The sequence below is a fragment of the Sorex fumeus genome, unplaced genomic scaffold (genome assembly GCF_029834395.1).
Source record: "Sorex fumeus unplaced genomic scaffold, SorFum_2.1 ptg000001l, whole genome shotgun sequence".
Lineage (NCBI taxonomy): Eukaryota > Metazoa > Chordata > Mammalia > Eulipotyphla > Soricidae > Sorex > Sorex fumeus.
The window spans coordinates 5,588,996-5,603,688 of NW_026606058.1; the positions used below are offsets into that span (position 1 = coordinate 5,588,996).

General features: G+C 39.7%; 1 protein-coding gene across 3 annotated transcripts in view; it reads left to right on the forward strand.

Moving 5' to 3' along the window:
• MAN1A2 (mannosidase alpha class 1A member 2) overlaps positions 1–14,482 on the forward strand; it is a 144,692-nt gene extending 130,210 nt beyond the window's left edge. Inside the window, exons 13-14 of one of the 3 annotated variants that reach the window (XR_008793164.1) lie at positions 9,411–9,749; positions 10,150–14,482. Coding sequence is in view for 1 of the 3 variants with exons in the window: in XM_056112573.1 (XP_055968548.1) it covers positions 9,411–9,543 (133 nt within the window). In the remaining 2 variants the exon portion in view is untranslated. Of the gene's footprint in view, positions 1–9,410 lie in introns of all 3 variants that reach the window. The other 2 variants (XR_008793604.1, XM_056112573.1) reach the window with 2 other exon arrangements.
• Positions 14,483–14,693: the final 211 nt, after the last annotated feature.

A 14,693-nucleotide genomic window follows, 5' to 3' on the forward strand; every position in this document is an offset into this window, starting at 1 on the left:
TATAGAATTTTATAAAATCATGTTAAGAGGATTTCAGGAAAGAATGATATTAAAGAGCTGCAGTGGGTTCCTAAAACAAGTCACTCCTCCAGCTTCCTTTTTAAAATTATGTCATAATAGACATAAGGTAAAGGACGCCATGCTCATGGTTAAATGACATTCGTTATATCACTTGGCAACGAATATCAAAATAAGAATGTAAGACTTCCTTGAAGGTAGAGTATAAGGGCAAGACTTACCCTCGTATTTTAAAATTACGTTTCTAAAGCCAGTGGTTGTTAAAGAATATTAAAATAATGAAAGTAGAATTCTCATTGGAAGTAAGACTGATGATGTCCCTCATGAACACAGAGATAAAATATCTAAATAAGATCTTAAACATATGAAACCTTAGCTTGTGTAATAAGTAATGCGTCATGGCCAAATGGATTTATTCCAGTACAAATGTTTGATTTAATATTTGAAAGTCATTTCATGAAACCAGAGAAGGAGATCACATCATCACTTCAGTAGAGACATAAAATAAAGTTATTTGGCTGCACTTGGTGGACCTGGGTTCAATCCCCGACATCCCACATGGTCCCCCAGCACAGCTAGGAATGATCCCTGAGTTCAGAGCCGCCAGTAACCACTGAGCATGACCCAAAAGAAAATGTTATTTGGCAAAAATAATAATTATTATTATAATCGCATATGGGCTGGAGCGATAGCACAGCGGTAGGGCATTCGCCTTACAAGCGGCCAACATGGCCGACCCGAGTTCAATTCCTCCGCCCCTCTCGGAGAGCCCGGCAAGCTACCGAGAGTATTGGATATGCCAGACACAGTAACAACAAAGTCTCCAATGGAGACGTTACTGGGCCCGCTCGAGCAAATCGATGATCAACGGGAGGGCCTTTACTTTTTACTTTACTTTATTATAATCTTACAACAGAGCCTGGCAAGCTACCGTGGCATATTCGATATGCCAAAAACAGTAACAATAACGAGCCTCATTCCCCTGACCCTGAAAGAGCCTCCAATGCGGCAGCGTTGGGAAAGATCAGTAAGGAGAGGCTGCTGAAATCTCAGGGCTGGGACAAATGGAGACGTTACTGGCACCCGCTCGAGTAAATTGATGAACCACGGTATGACAGTGACAGTGACACAGTGATTATTATGATCATAACTATCATTATTATTATAACACCTTAGCAATATAGGAACAGAAGGAAACTTTTCAGCCTAATGAATGCCATAGATTAAAAATATATAGCTATATATTTGTACTGAAAAATTAAAACATTGAACACATTCCTCCTAAGATCAAGAATAAGACAAGGTTGCCTGGGTTTTTGTTTGTTTTTTCCCTTTTATTTTTATGTTTTACATAGTAGTCGAGTTTCTAGCCAGTGCAGTAAGACAAAAACCTTAAGATTAGAAAGGATAAGTAAAACTGCTTATATCCTAGAAGGATCATCAAGGTAGGAAATACAATGGATTGTATCAAGTTACTAGAACTGCTAAGTGAATTTTAACAAAGTTGTTGACACCCAATAATGTATCAGCTGTACATGCTAGCAATTAACAATCACAAATTGAAACTAAAAGAGTATCGTTTAAAGTAGTATAAACATAGGAAACTTTTAGGGATAAGCCTTGACAAAACACATGGGAGCGCTATATTACCCTGAAAACTGAAAATCTTTGCTGAGAGAAATCAAAGACATAAGTAACTATAGATTCACTTTTTTTTTTTTATGATTCTCAGGACTTGATATTATTACTTCTACCCAAATTGATCTATAGACTCAATGCAATTCCAAACAAAATTTTAAGAAGTGTTTTATAAAAACTTAACTTTTTAAATTTCACATAGACATGCAAAGCAACTGGAATAATCCGGACACATTTTATAAACTCTAAAGTTAAAAACTTACCACTACCTGATTTCAAATTCTAGATGCCTGATTTTGAATATTATGAAGATACGTAGCTTTATAAAAAAAATCTGATAATATTTTACAATATGGCTATAAAACTAGCTTATCATAAAGCTGTTATGGTATTGACCTGAGTGATACGTGTAATCAGTGAAACAAAAAGAATCTGGAGGTGGATGGGGACAAGGAACGAATAAATGCCACCTGAGGTCGGCAGAGGCAGAAAGCAGTGAGAAATGATGCTGACAAAGGTGCTTCCACAAAGGGTACTGAAATAATTTCATTTTGTCTGCGTATATAAAAGTCAAATCAAAATGGATCATATAAATATTCTAAAAATACATAGCTTTTAATAGAAAACAGCAATCGTGGTGGCCCTGGATTAGACAAAAATTTCTTAGCCATGACACCAACAGCATAATCTTTAACAGAACAAATTGAAGTGTTAGCCTAAAACAATTCATCATCTGCTCCTTAAAAGACATTTCGGGAGCTAGAGGAAAGGATAGCAGTGAAGGGACTTGCCTTGCTTGTGGCCTACCTGAATTTGGTCCCCAGCTCCCCTTGTGATCTCCAAACTCCTGCCAGGAGTGATCCCTGAGCACAGACAGAGCTAGGAACAACCCCCCGAGCATCACCAGATGTCCCTCCCCCAACCAAAAAAAGAGAAAATAAATTTGAAAGGAAATTAGACAATTCTTTGCGTAATCTCTCTGTGTTTTATAAAATATGCTTTGTACCTAGAATATATATTGACCTTTCAGAACTCCACAGCAAGATAACATAATTTAGTTAAAAAATAAAAGCTGGACAGAAGAGCTAGTGACATTTCATCAGTGAAGATTCTAGAGTGACAAACATGCTGAGTGTTATATTGGGACCCTTTCCAAGACCCCGAGCCAGCACTGTCTGACCTTCGTAAAAGACTTTTTGAGGAGACGTGGATTCTGAGAAAAGGAAGAAAAGTGACTTTAGTTGGTGTCTGTCAGGAGGTGACAGGTAGCACAAGCAAAGACCAGCAGAGTGACAGGTAGCACAAGCAAAGACCAGCACCCCTGGGGGCAAGTCTCTCAAGCTGGGAATTTTAGTGTGGGGGCTGTGTAAACACAAAAAGACAGCAGCAGTCTATCTCTCCCACCGCCTGCGTTCTTCGGTAGTCTCACGCCTTTTCCCCCACCCTGAGGAGGTTGATGGTCATGGGCCAGGCGAAGGAAGGAAACGAGGGCCAGGCTGATTGGTCTTAGTTGCAGTTTATTCCAGTCCTCTCTCCATTCACTCCTGTCTCTCTCCTTTGCTTCCCCCAGCCCACTCTTACAGTCTAGTTATATCCCCCAGCATGAGGGGTTGGGGTAACAATTACACATAGGTGTGGTCACAATCACTAGGGGTGAAGTTCTTCCCTTCAGGGGATGCTGCTTCTAGGACAGATTCTCTTTCAGCAGGACCCCATGGGTGTGTTTCTCCTCTCCTTGTCCAACAAACATATAAGCATTCATAATAATCATTTTGTATGGACACAGTAAGAAATATGTTAAGCTTATAGAATTGCTCTCCTAGGACCATCTCTATCTCAGACTACAGTGCTCAGGCCAGAGAGTCTTTCCTATCCCTAGCAGGGTCCTAGTCTCATCATTACTTTTGGATCATGATCATTACTTTTGCCCATGACCAAGCTCTTAACTTACAGTTAAGAATCATGGCACTTTGGCCTGGCCCATTTCGATGCCACGGTAGCCACCACTTGCCCTGGGTCCATTCAGTGCCTCATTGGGACCCTGCTTTTGGGGTGCTAGGAACTAAGGGCAACTGAGGCTTAAGTCGAGAAAGCAGATGCCCGGGAGTGAATAATATTCAAAGCAAATTAAATCCTAAGTTACAAAAGCATAATGTTAACTGTCTTCCTGTGTCTATACAAAAAGGACTTTGCTTTAAAGTAAACTATTCAAAAGACATAAGGAGAGGGGGAAGCCGATGTATAACTTACAATACAAGTTCAATGTCCTAGAAGGATCTGGTCTTACAAATTAACAGAGTCTGATTAGGGGGAAAAGCTGATTAACTGGTTGGGGAAGAGAGCATAGAGAAGTGGTTACAGATAAACAAAGGAATGGGAGTGACTGGGGAGCACTGTGATGGGTGTAACCTGATAAACCTAAGCTCCTTGTGGCAAGGGAGAAAGGACAAAACAATTGTTACCCTATAGGGACAGAGGGAGAAAGGGGTTCACCTCGTGCATTGACACAGATCCAGTTACGTGACATTTGCTCTTTTTCCTTGTACTGTGCTTCTCTCTGTGGCAGTGGAATTCAGCAAATGTTTTCTCGGAGAATGTACTGGATGTGACTTACGATGGAGTGTTGTCACACCCTGCTGGAGCTCCTGCCGGGTGCTTCCCAGTGGCTGTGTTGGGCAGTTCTGGTGGCCACTGGTGGCCACTGGCTTTTGCTTATTGCTATTCCAGCATCACTAATGCGAGGATTGTTTTTGGCGAGTGGTTATCTAGCAAAAAAGATGCTTAACAAATCATGAGCATCATGAAATGCTACTATAAACTCCTTAGACTATAAAAATAAACCCATACCTCTATACAATGTCTACCTTAAGTTTATGACTTTAAATTTTGTGTGTCTGTGTGTGTGTGTGTGTGTGTGTCTGTGTGTGTGTAGATGTGAAAAATCAAAAGCCAAGAAACTCTTGAAAATTCTGACGCTGCTGTTTCAAAGACAGAATTGAGCTGAGTATTTTATTGATTTCATTCAGTAACTCGTGAATTGGTCAACATCTAATCTCATAGAAACAGAGCTCTCGGGAACTGAAAAGAAACGAAAGGAGAATTGAGCCACAGAATTGAGTCGTTGTGGGGCCGGATGTAAAGGAGAGGGATTGGGCTTCTCGGGGGAGGGAGGTAAGTGCACTGATGATGGGGGATTATGTGCAGGAGAAACCATCATTAACAGTATTGGAAATCATAGAATCTCAATTTTTTAAATTTAATATTAAATTTTTCAATAAAGATAAATTTAATAAAGTTGAGGTTAATGAAATGAAATAAAAGGCTTTGATGGGCCTAAGGGAATAGAAGAAAGAAGTGATAGTAGACAGAAAAGGCAGTTGGTGATTGCAAGGTTATTTTTTGTCTAGGGGATCGAGGGGCCTGTCAGGTAGATTACTTGACTAGGGAATATCAGCAGTTTCCTATTAAATGGTTTCAGTCCCATTTCTGGTACAGCTACAACTACTTTTTTTTTTTTTTTGGCTTTTTGGGTTACACATGGTGTTGCACAGAGCTTACTCCTGGTTCATGCACTCAGAAATTACTCTGGCGATACTCGGGGGACCATATGAGATGCTGGGAATCAAACCGGGGTCGGCTGCGTGCAAGGCAAACACCGTACCCGCTGTGCTCCAGCCCGAGCCGAAACTGTTGAAGTCTCAGTTTGATATTGTGAGACTTACCATAAACAACTCCATTTTTTGGGTCACACCCGGCGATGCTCAGGGGTTACTCCTGGCTCATGCACTCAGGAATTACTCCTGGCGGCGCTGGGGGGACCATATGGGATGCTGGGAATTGAACCTGGGTCGGCCATGCAACTCCATTTTTAACACTACATTGGGGAAGTTTTTTAAAATGTCCTGCCAGCCCAGAAAATCCCTTCAGAAATGTAACAGAGAAAGTAAGCTTTTTTTTATCCTTGAGTGTATGTTAAACCAGAGTACAAGTTGAATCACGGGCAGCTGCAAAGATAAGAAGCTCCCTCTCCTTTCTACATAGCCAGGTGATATGATCCGCTACATGCTAGTTCTGGGAAGTAGTGATAACTTGCCTAATGTCAGTGTGCTGATCAGGCAACACCATTTTACTATACATTCATTTTAAATTCACATGCTGATTATAGTGGCCATCAGTGTTAGTTAATTGCTTTAATACAAAGGAAAAATTAAAGTCCAATCTTTTGACAAAGGGGTAATTACAGATTAGAGAAAAGCACCTAAGCTAACTCTCCACAGTGGCAGGTAAATTGGAGCGCTGTCTTCCTTGATATTTACATTTCAACACTTAATTTCAGGATCAGATTTATATTGATAACACTGGCTGTGATTTTAATTAGTTTTTTAATAGATATACATACAAATCAGAAAACATCTCAGTATCAGGATAAGGCGTAAACCGTTGCAGTGTGTCAGAAATGATTCTATGTGTAAAGATCTGGGAGATGGATCTGAGGGCTGGAGTAGACGCCTGGTGTGCACAGGCCCTGAGCCGGTTCCCTGGCATTATATAGCACTGTCCAGTGTAGCCTTAAATGCCTCTGAAGCAAGCAAAAAAAAAGAAAAGAAACTTAAATTGCATGTATTTTTAACATTCAGATTCATAATATACTAGCATATATTTCAGTATGTTCTCATTTTTCTCCCCTATACCCCGCCCCCCCCAAAAGAAAACACTTTTAAGATTTAAAAAAGTGGGGAAAGCACGACTCCATATTTTAATATATCATTCTTTATAATTTCTGCTGAAAAATCATGGTTTTGGTTTGATTTTATTTTTGGTGGAGAGGGGGCATATCTGGTAATGCCCAGGACATGCTCCTGACGGTGCTCCTGGGGCCATATCAGGTGCTGGGATCAAACTGGCTTCAGCTGCATGCAAGGCAAGCACCCTACACCTATGTTATTTCTCTGGCCCAATGAATATGTCATTGAAATTTTATTTCTAGAAACTTAAGTGTTAGAAGTATAAATGAGGCTCCTCTCTGGAAAGAAAGATGGCGGCCGCATGGGAGCCTTGTGGAAAGCAGGTTTGAGCCGGGCTCGGGGGAGCAGCGGGGACCTCATGGGAAGGGGGGCTTTGTGGGCCGTCCCCCACGCCCCACCGAGGTCGCCAGCTGCCCCCCACGAGTGGCTCTCCGGCACGGCCACGACTCCAGGGCACAGAAACCAATCTCTTAACTAGCTAACTTTTAATAGAAATTCTTCCAGGGTCAATAAGTAAAATAGCAGAAATTCAAAACCGCGCGGCCTCATTTTATTCTTAAACCAAGTTGTAGAAAGCAAATCATTTCACAACGCTGTTTCAGCATGTCTGATTGTGGGGGGTGGGTCGTAAACTCTAAACAATAATTGTGCATCTTCTATCGAAATAATCTATCTAGTCAAAGTAGATAGAGTATTAACTAGAACTCATCTGCCTCACAAGAATTGGGAGGGGTGGGAGGTGGGGGTCTATTGGGGTTCGGGGTTAAAAATGAGTATTGGTAAAGGGAAATGTGTTCGGTATCTACATGACTGAGACCTAAACCCGAAAGCTCTGTAACTTTTCCCACAGTGATTCAATAAATAAATAAATTATAAAAAAAAAAAGAAGTATAAATGAAATAAAAGTTCCTCAGAAAAATTAAAGGGTTTTATTTTGCTTTGTTTTTAGTTTATCTCCTTCAAGTAAGTCTCTTTAGAATTGTAACATCCATAATACACTGGACATGGCTAATTGTGGTTATAAAAAGATTGATCAAGGTTCATTTGATAAGTAAACATAAACAACTTATTGTTTTGTTTTTTTTTTTATAGCCTCACTTGTTAGCACAGCGGTAGGGTGTTTGCCTTGCGCGCAGCCAGCCCGGCCGAGCTGGGTTCGATTCCTCCACCCCTCTCAGAGAGCCTGGCAAGCTACCGAGAGTATTCAATATGCCAAACACAGTAGTAAGAAGTCTCACAATGGAGACGTTACTGGACCCGCTCGAGCAAATCGATGAAAAACGGGAGGACAGTGTTTGGACAGTGTGTTTGCTTTTCTAAAGACGCTTAAATTTTTGCCTGACATTTAGTTGACTTTTCATCTACAAAATTTCTCAGTCCTTAGAGATGACTTCTCTCACTGTAATCTAAAAGGAAATAAAATTCTATTTATTTTTATTGAAGTGACATTGGCTTTTACCATTACATAGGTCCCAGGGTTACATCATCACCGTTGTCCATCTGTTTATGCTGCACTCTGAGCCCCACCAAAAATCTAGTCCCTCCCCACTCCCCCCCCCCCCCCCCATACATTTAAGCCCTTTGACCCAGTTTGCCAACCCATTCCTGTTTCCCTTTTGGCAGCCAGAAGTTTGTTCTCATAATTTTGGGGTTTGCTAGTGCCAGCCCCACTCTCGTTTAATATCATTACCATTAGCGGGGAGTTTAGAAGTATTCTAGAAAGTAGGAGTAGAAGCTGAACTAGGTAATTTTCTGGAGCTACTGTAGCAAATTATGACAGACTCTTGTTTAACAGAGTTTACTTCCTCCCTTCTGGAATTCAAAACTCAGACCCTTCGAAAGGCGTTGCGTGGCTGTCCGCGTAACTTCAGCTTTTATCTCCAACTTCATATGACCTTCTCTGTCTCTGGGTCCAACTTTCCAGTTCGATTTAGGGGACATTCCAAACTCATAATTTCATCTTGAGATCTTTGACAAGTTACATCTGCAAAAATCCTGTTTGCATTAGAAGGTCACGTGCTGAGTTTTCAAGTGAATATGAGTGAGCAGCACAGGGGAGCGACCAACCATTCATCCCGGCAGGATTTAGTACAGACAGAATGGTGGTTTGAAACTACTTTCTGTTGTTATTATTTTACTGATATTCATAACATTTTGTTCATATAATATATTCAGAGCATATTCTTGTAAATGAGTTATTCTGCAGGCAGCTCAGCATTTTTTCTTTCTTCTCTTTTACTCACCACTCCCTCGAGGAATGAGATTAGAAGGCGGCTGAGCCATTAGCCCATACTTCACCCAAGACATGGAATTGCACAGTCACAATGTTTGTGAATGGAAGTATTTGCACATGGATCAGAGCAGCTTGTGCTAAATACGATAAAGGAATTCTTCGCCAAGACCTTCTATGACCCAGCTAGTTAGAGCTGAGATTAAGAATTAGACCATAGACTTCCTGGCTTTCCATAGCTGTGTTTTCTATGCTCACTTTCATGATCACTTATTAGAATTAAGAATGGAATTTTCCCAGCCATTGTAGGTAAGAATTGTGGTGTGTTTTCATTCTCTCATTTTGTTTTTTAAGTGACCGCTTATTACTGGCAGTGTTCGAGGAGAGAGAAGAATCCTAAACAAAATTAGTACCCATTAGGTGACTAATAGATTATTAAATTTACTGTAAATTCACGTTTCTGGAATTGTTATTTAATCGTTTTCAGTACACACTCCAAGAACTACAAAAAGAAAAAGACGAAGTGCTGTGTTTTTGCCGCTGAATACATTCCTTCGTGTGCTTCAGACAGGCGCGCAGAATTTTAAAAAGTCTTATTTCATCGTTCTTGTTCTCAGTACTGGATTCTCTTGCATGCGAGTTTATATCCATTTGTCTTTGTGTTTTAGATTATTTTGGTGACCGGGTACATTGTCTGAGCCGCTCAAAGTGCGTTGCTGATCATTCTGATGGTTCCTGTTGAATACTAATTCAGCTCGTTTTTCTCCTTTGCTTTTCAGATATTTATACCTGCTCTTCTCCGGTGATGACCTTTTACCTTTAGACCACTGGGTGTTCAACACAGAGGCCCATCCTCTGCCTGTGTTACATTTAGCCAATGCCACACTTTCAGGAAACCCTGCTGTTCGATGAAAGCAGCTCCAGAAAGACCATTCTCACCTGTGTTTTGTTTACATGGACTCCTGAAGAACTCAGTCTGGAGAAGGACCTTTGGAAAAAGTGGACCTCCTAAGTTAACATGGCAGGTGAAACATGACTGTTCCCTGCAGAACTTTTCAACTTGTAGATGTCTCAACTTTGAAATGATTCCATTTTCTATCTGACCAAAACATATTACGGTATGTGTAAGAGAGACCTGATTTGCTTTGATTCTTAGTAAATGGTCACATGAAAAATTATGCCTGTTACCACATTGTTTTTAGAGGTCTGGTGAGTAGACTTCTGAAGAGTAAACCAAGATGGAGCATCTTGCAGGAGAGGGCTTTCCTTCCAAAGTGGAGACGCCTTCAGATTAAATACTTACACCTTGTGGGTCAAAGAGATTGTACACGAGTTACGGTATTTTTCTTGCACGCAGCTGGCCCCTGTTTGATCCCTGGCAGTACACAGGGTCCCCAAGCACTGCTCTGAGTGACCCCTGAGCATAGCACCAGGTGTAAGCCCTCAGCACTGCCAGGGGTGGCCCCAAAGCAAAAATTTACATATTTTTTATCCCTTTTTCTCCATTTTTAATAACAGAGTGAACAGAACTAAAATACAGGAACAGCATAACTGCATCATCAGCAAGAAGATTCAAAATAACAAGCAAACAACAACAACACAACAAAACAGAGATGGATGTACCTATCCCTGTTCGAATTTTCAAATTCCCCGTTGGATGACCAGACTGGCAACCATTTCAGATCCTACTCTGTGTCATTGAAATTCTTGGTTAAATTAATTTTTTTTCTGGGGGCATGATCTGATAGAAGTCCTCTTGCAGCCCTTGTGTGCATATTGGATTGTTTAAACTGCTGTTACTATAACCCCTGCCTAGGAGCCTGGGTTTGGAACTTTGCATGTTGTTCAGTCCAGTCTAGTATTGGTAGCATGACAAAAAGTGGGGAAAATGCCACAGTTTGTTGCCTTGAAACCTATCAAAGAGAAAAGCTTGGTGTTGCTGGTAGGAGGTTATTTTTTCAAACCAGCAAATCAACCGGGTTAATTTTATCCACTTTAACCTCATAAATCTAATAGAATCCTTCGTTGTAACAACTTTATTTCAGTGGCTTGGCAAAATTTACTCTACTATTATACAGCTCTGAATTTATGAGCTAAACTATTTTTATAACTTATTAAATTAAAAACAAATTACAGTGAAATTTATGAATATTCTCCCTGGAAAAGAAACAGGGGGTCCTTTATTATCATCAGATGAATAAACTTTTCACAAATATTTTATGTAAAAAAAAATTCCACTATTATTTTTTCCAAGGATATTTATTTATAGAAATACAAACAGTCAGAATGGCTTCAAATTAGTTTTTAGAGGTAGAAGTGTGGTGTAATTCGTTACACTAAATTTGGGCTTTCTCTTATCATCAGTAGATTTTACAGTTGTATTTCTTTTAAATAAATTGCTATTTCTTTATATTTTGGTGGAAAGAAATTAAATTTTATCCAGAACTCTATTGTAAGCTAAATATCTAATGCTTATACATTTTCTCTCCCTTGAATTTTTGTCAGAGTGTGGACACTTGATTCTTCTTTACATGTAATAGGAACAGCTTCCACTAGCAGTAAAAGTTGGATGAAGTACAGCTTATCTAATATTTACTCTGAATTTAAGTATTTCATGAAATAATGTTTGTGCGGGAAGTCTGTCTTGGAATTCTGCAGGCTTATTTCCTCATTTGGATAGTTTTTCTTTTAATCTCCTATTAGCATATATCATCTAAATTGGGAAAAGATTTAATAAATGAAATTAAATATTTTAAGGGCGATGATTTTCTACCACAATCATGCTCACAGTTTAGCGAATGATCCATAAATGATAGCCACCCCAGGATGTTTCAGTATACATAGAAAATAAGTATGTTGAGTCTGTTACATTAAGTCTTTAAGAAACTTAAGTTTTAGCACATATTTAAAACTTGTAATATCTTTTACTACTTGAACAATTTCAAAATTTTAAATGTGATGGGTAGATGATGGTAATTTTGGAAGACAAAGGGAAAGTCTTTGGTCCCATTTCTCCCCCCCCCCCCCAAAAAAAATAAAAGTTTTTTCTAAAAATAGCACAAGCCCACTTATGAGTCACTGTTAGAAAAAAAAAGTGGAAGATCTGAGTTGACCTAGAGCAACTCTGCTAGACATGATGAGTTAAGTGCAGAGTAAATGGAGCCTCCTGGGTTTTCGGGACTTCTCAAGACAAGAAGACACAGCCTCACCCCGAGTGGTCTTTGTGTCTCCAGTGACTGGAGCGCCAGCGAGGAAGTGGGGTGAGCCAAGGCACCTGCAGGGAAAGACTGAAAAGGAACCGCGAGTCTTCGTCGCCCCTTACCTGTTTCGTGATGATGAGATTCGACTTCTAACACTGCTTCCGTTTGCTTTCCTTTTTGAAGACCAAACGCAATTAAAATTCACCACAAATGACTTGCCAGTGTTGTGTTTTCTTTTTGTTACAATTTTTTTTTATACTGTCCTCCAGGATCAGTCTTTCACTCTGGTTCCACTTAATTTCTGAGAAGGCTTTCCTTCTTCTTCATCGCCTTTGTATTTTATAAACCTCATTACTCAGGTTGAAAATTCATGACATTGATAAGACCTTTCACTCAGCTCCTGAAAGTGCTCCTTTCCAGATGCCTCCACGAGACACTGACACCCCAGCCTGGTGGGCACAGAGGCACAGATTTGATCTATCATTTTGTACCTTTAAAAGAAAAAAATCCAGAAATGTTGTACATACCTTTGTGTTCTACTTTTATTTCTCATTAGTTTAGAATCACTCTTTTTGGTTTTGTTTTTTGGATCACACCCAGCAATGCACAAGGGTTACTCCTGGTGCTGCACTCAGGAATTACTCCTGGCGGTGCTCAGAGAACCCGATAGGATGCTGGGAATCGAACCCGGGTCGGCCGCGTGCAAGGCAAACGCCCTACCCGCTGTGCTATCTCTCCAGCCCCAGAATCACTCTTTGTGGTTCAAACCGGTTTCCAGTTTCTTTTTTTTAAGACTTTTTGGAAGTCATTAAGCCAAGGAGATATGACCCTAGCACTAAAGAAGTCCCGGTGCAGAAAAATAAGTTCCCAAAGGATTCTTCCTTCGTAGTGGGTCACACATGCCTGCTGCTGTGTGCCTCCAACACTAGCCTGTGTCCATCTTTGAGCAAATGGCTCTTGATAAAGTGGAAACTGGGTCTGTCAAGCAAACATATTCCTTGTCTGTGTTATTGGTCCTGATCTCTGTGACAGATCAAGAGCAGTCAAGGGTTGTGCTTGCTAGATTTCAGTGAAACTGAAAAGTTGCTTGAAATTTTGATCATCATTTCTTTCTCCATTGCCAAAGTCTGTGTCCGAGCTACAGATCTGTTGATGAAAGATTGCACTTGACATTCTCTTTATGTAATTTCTCCTTAAACCTGGATTTTTGTGACTGTAGGAGGGAATGAGACAGCAAGTATGCAGACATGAAGGACCTAATACTGGGTACTTTCATACCTTAGGACATTTTTGTATTTGAGGGGCATTTTCTGTGTAAGAGTATTGCATACCATTTTAAATGTTTTCCAGTTTGAGCCATGTGATAAAATTCTTAATTTTATATTTCATTTAAGTTAAAGAGGAAAATGCTTTATAATATATTTTAAACAGTGTTTCAGTACAGTAACTATAATCGAGTTAATACATAAAGTTTAAGAATACCCAATTTCTGATGGCAACTGTGACTAAAATATTTACTTTAGAAATAAAACATTAATTTACCACCTTACCTAATTACTAATTAGAACTTGATTTTTCTGGAAGTGCTGGTTATTTTGCATTCAAAAATGTCACAGAATTCACGGGGAAAATGTGGTGAGTTGTAAATTGTTTTTGCTCTGCTGTGGATCCTACTAATGCTTTAAATATAAAGAAAAATGTACTAAGTTATTTCTAAGTGCTAAATAACACTCCCTCGCATTATTATTTTGAGGGTTTTTTTTTCCTTTAGGTTTTCTTGCTTTCAAATTGGTTAGCTTATATCTAATCTACCTGTACATGGATATATAAATATTGTTCTTCATGGAGAAAGTTTGATTACTGTTCTTTTCTAATCATACCACAATTACCTAGATTTGGCTGCACAAATTTGAAGCAGACTATCTGAGTTTCCAAATGTGATTTGGAGGTCACTGTCACTGTCACTGTTCTCCCGTTGTTCATAGATTTGCTCGAGCGGACCCAGTAATGTCACCATTATGAGACTTACTGTGTTTGGCATATCAAATATATCACAGATAGCTTGCCAGGCTTTGCCGTGCGGGCAAGATAACTCTTGGATCTGGAGGTATTAATGCAATGACACTGGTTCAGGAACTTTGGTGAAAAATACTTATACTTTTTGCATACACCATCTCTATTTTAGGCTGAGTCAGAGTATATCCACAACTCAGTTCTGCCATTGAAAAATTTAAAAAGCAGTGGACAGTATGTAAAGGAAGGGAGATAGGTAGCTGAATTCCAATAAAACTTCATTTACAAAACCATGGAGTACTGGATTTGGCTCATGGGTCATAGCTGTAAACTCTTGATGCCAAGTTGAATTTGTGTGAGACCCTGTATTCTTTGAGCTGCATCTTCTGTTTAGTTATGTAATTCGTTTTTCAAGCAAAAGGATATATGTATATGTACAATTGTATGTATTTGTGTAACCTAAAGCTATATACTCTGTTGTCTTGAAAATAGATACTCTCTTCTGGGTTTGTTAATGTTTCAAGATGATAAGATTATCACAAAAGAGGCAAATGTTTGTTCTCGGGATGTGCTGTTAGCCAGTATCCTTGATTTGTTGTTCAGGGACATTGTTCAGAGTCATTTGGAGTCCCAGCGGGGATTGTCTTTGTGGTGTCCAATTATATTCTCTCCCAGTTCTGCCTGCTTGTTGGTCATTAGATCATGCCTCTGGGTTGCTTGATCTACATGAATTTCTCCACTCAAGTACTCTTAGAGCCCTAAGACAAGAATATGATGGAATTTCTGATCTTTGTACTGTGGAAACTAGTCTTTTGCAAAAAGCTAAACAACCCAAAATGTGTTGTGTAC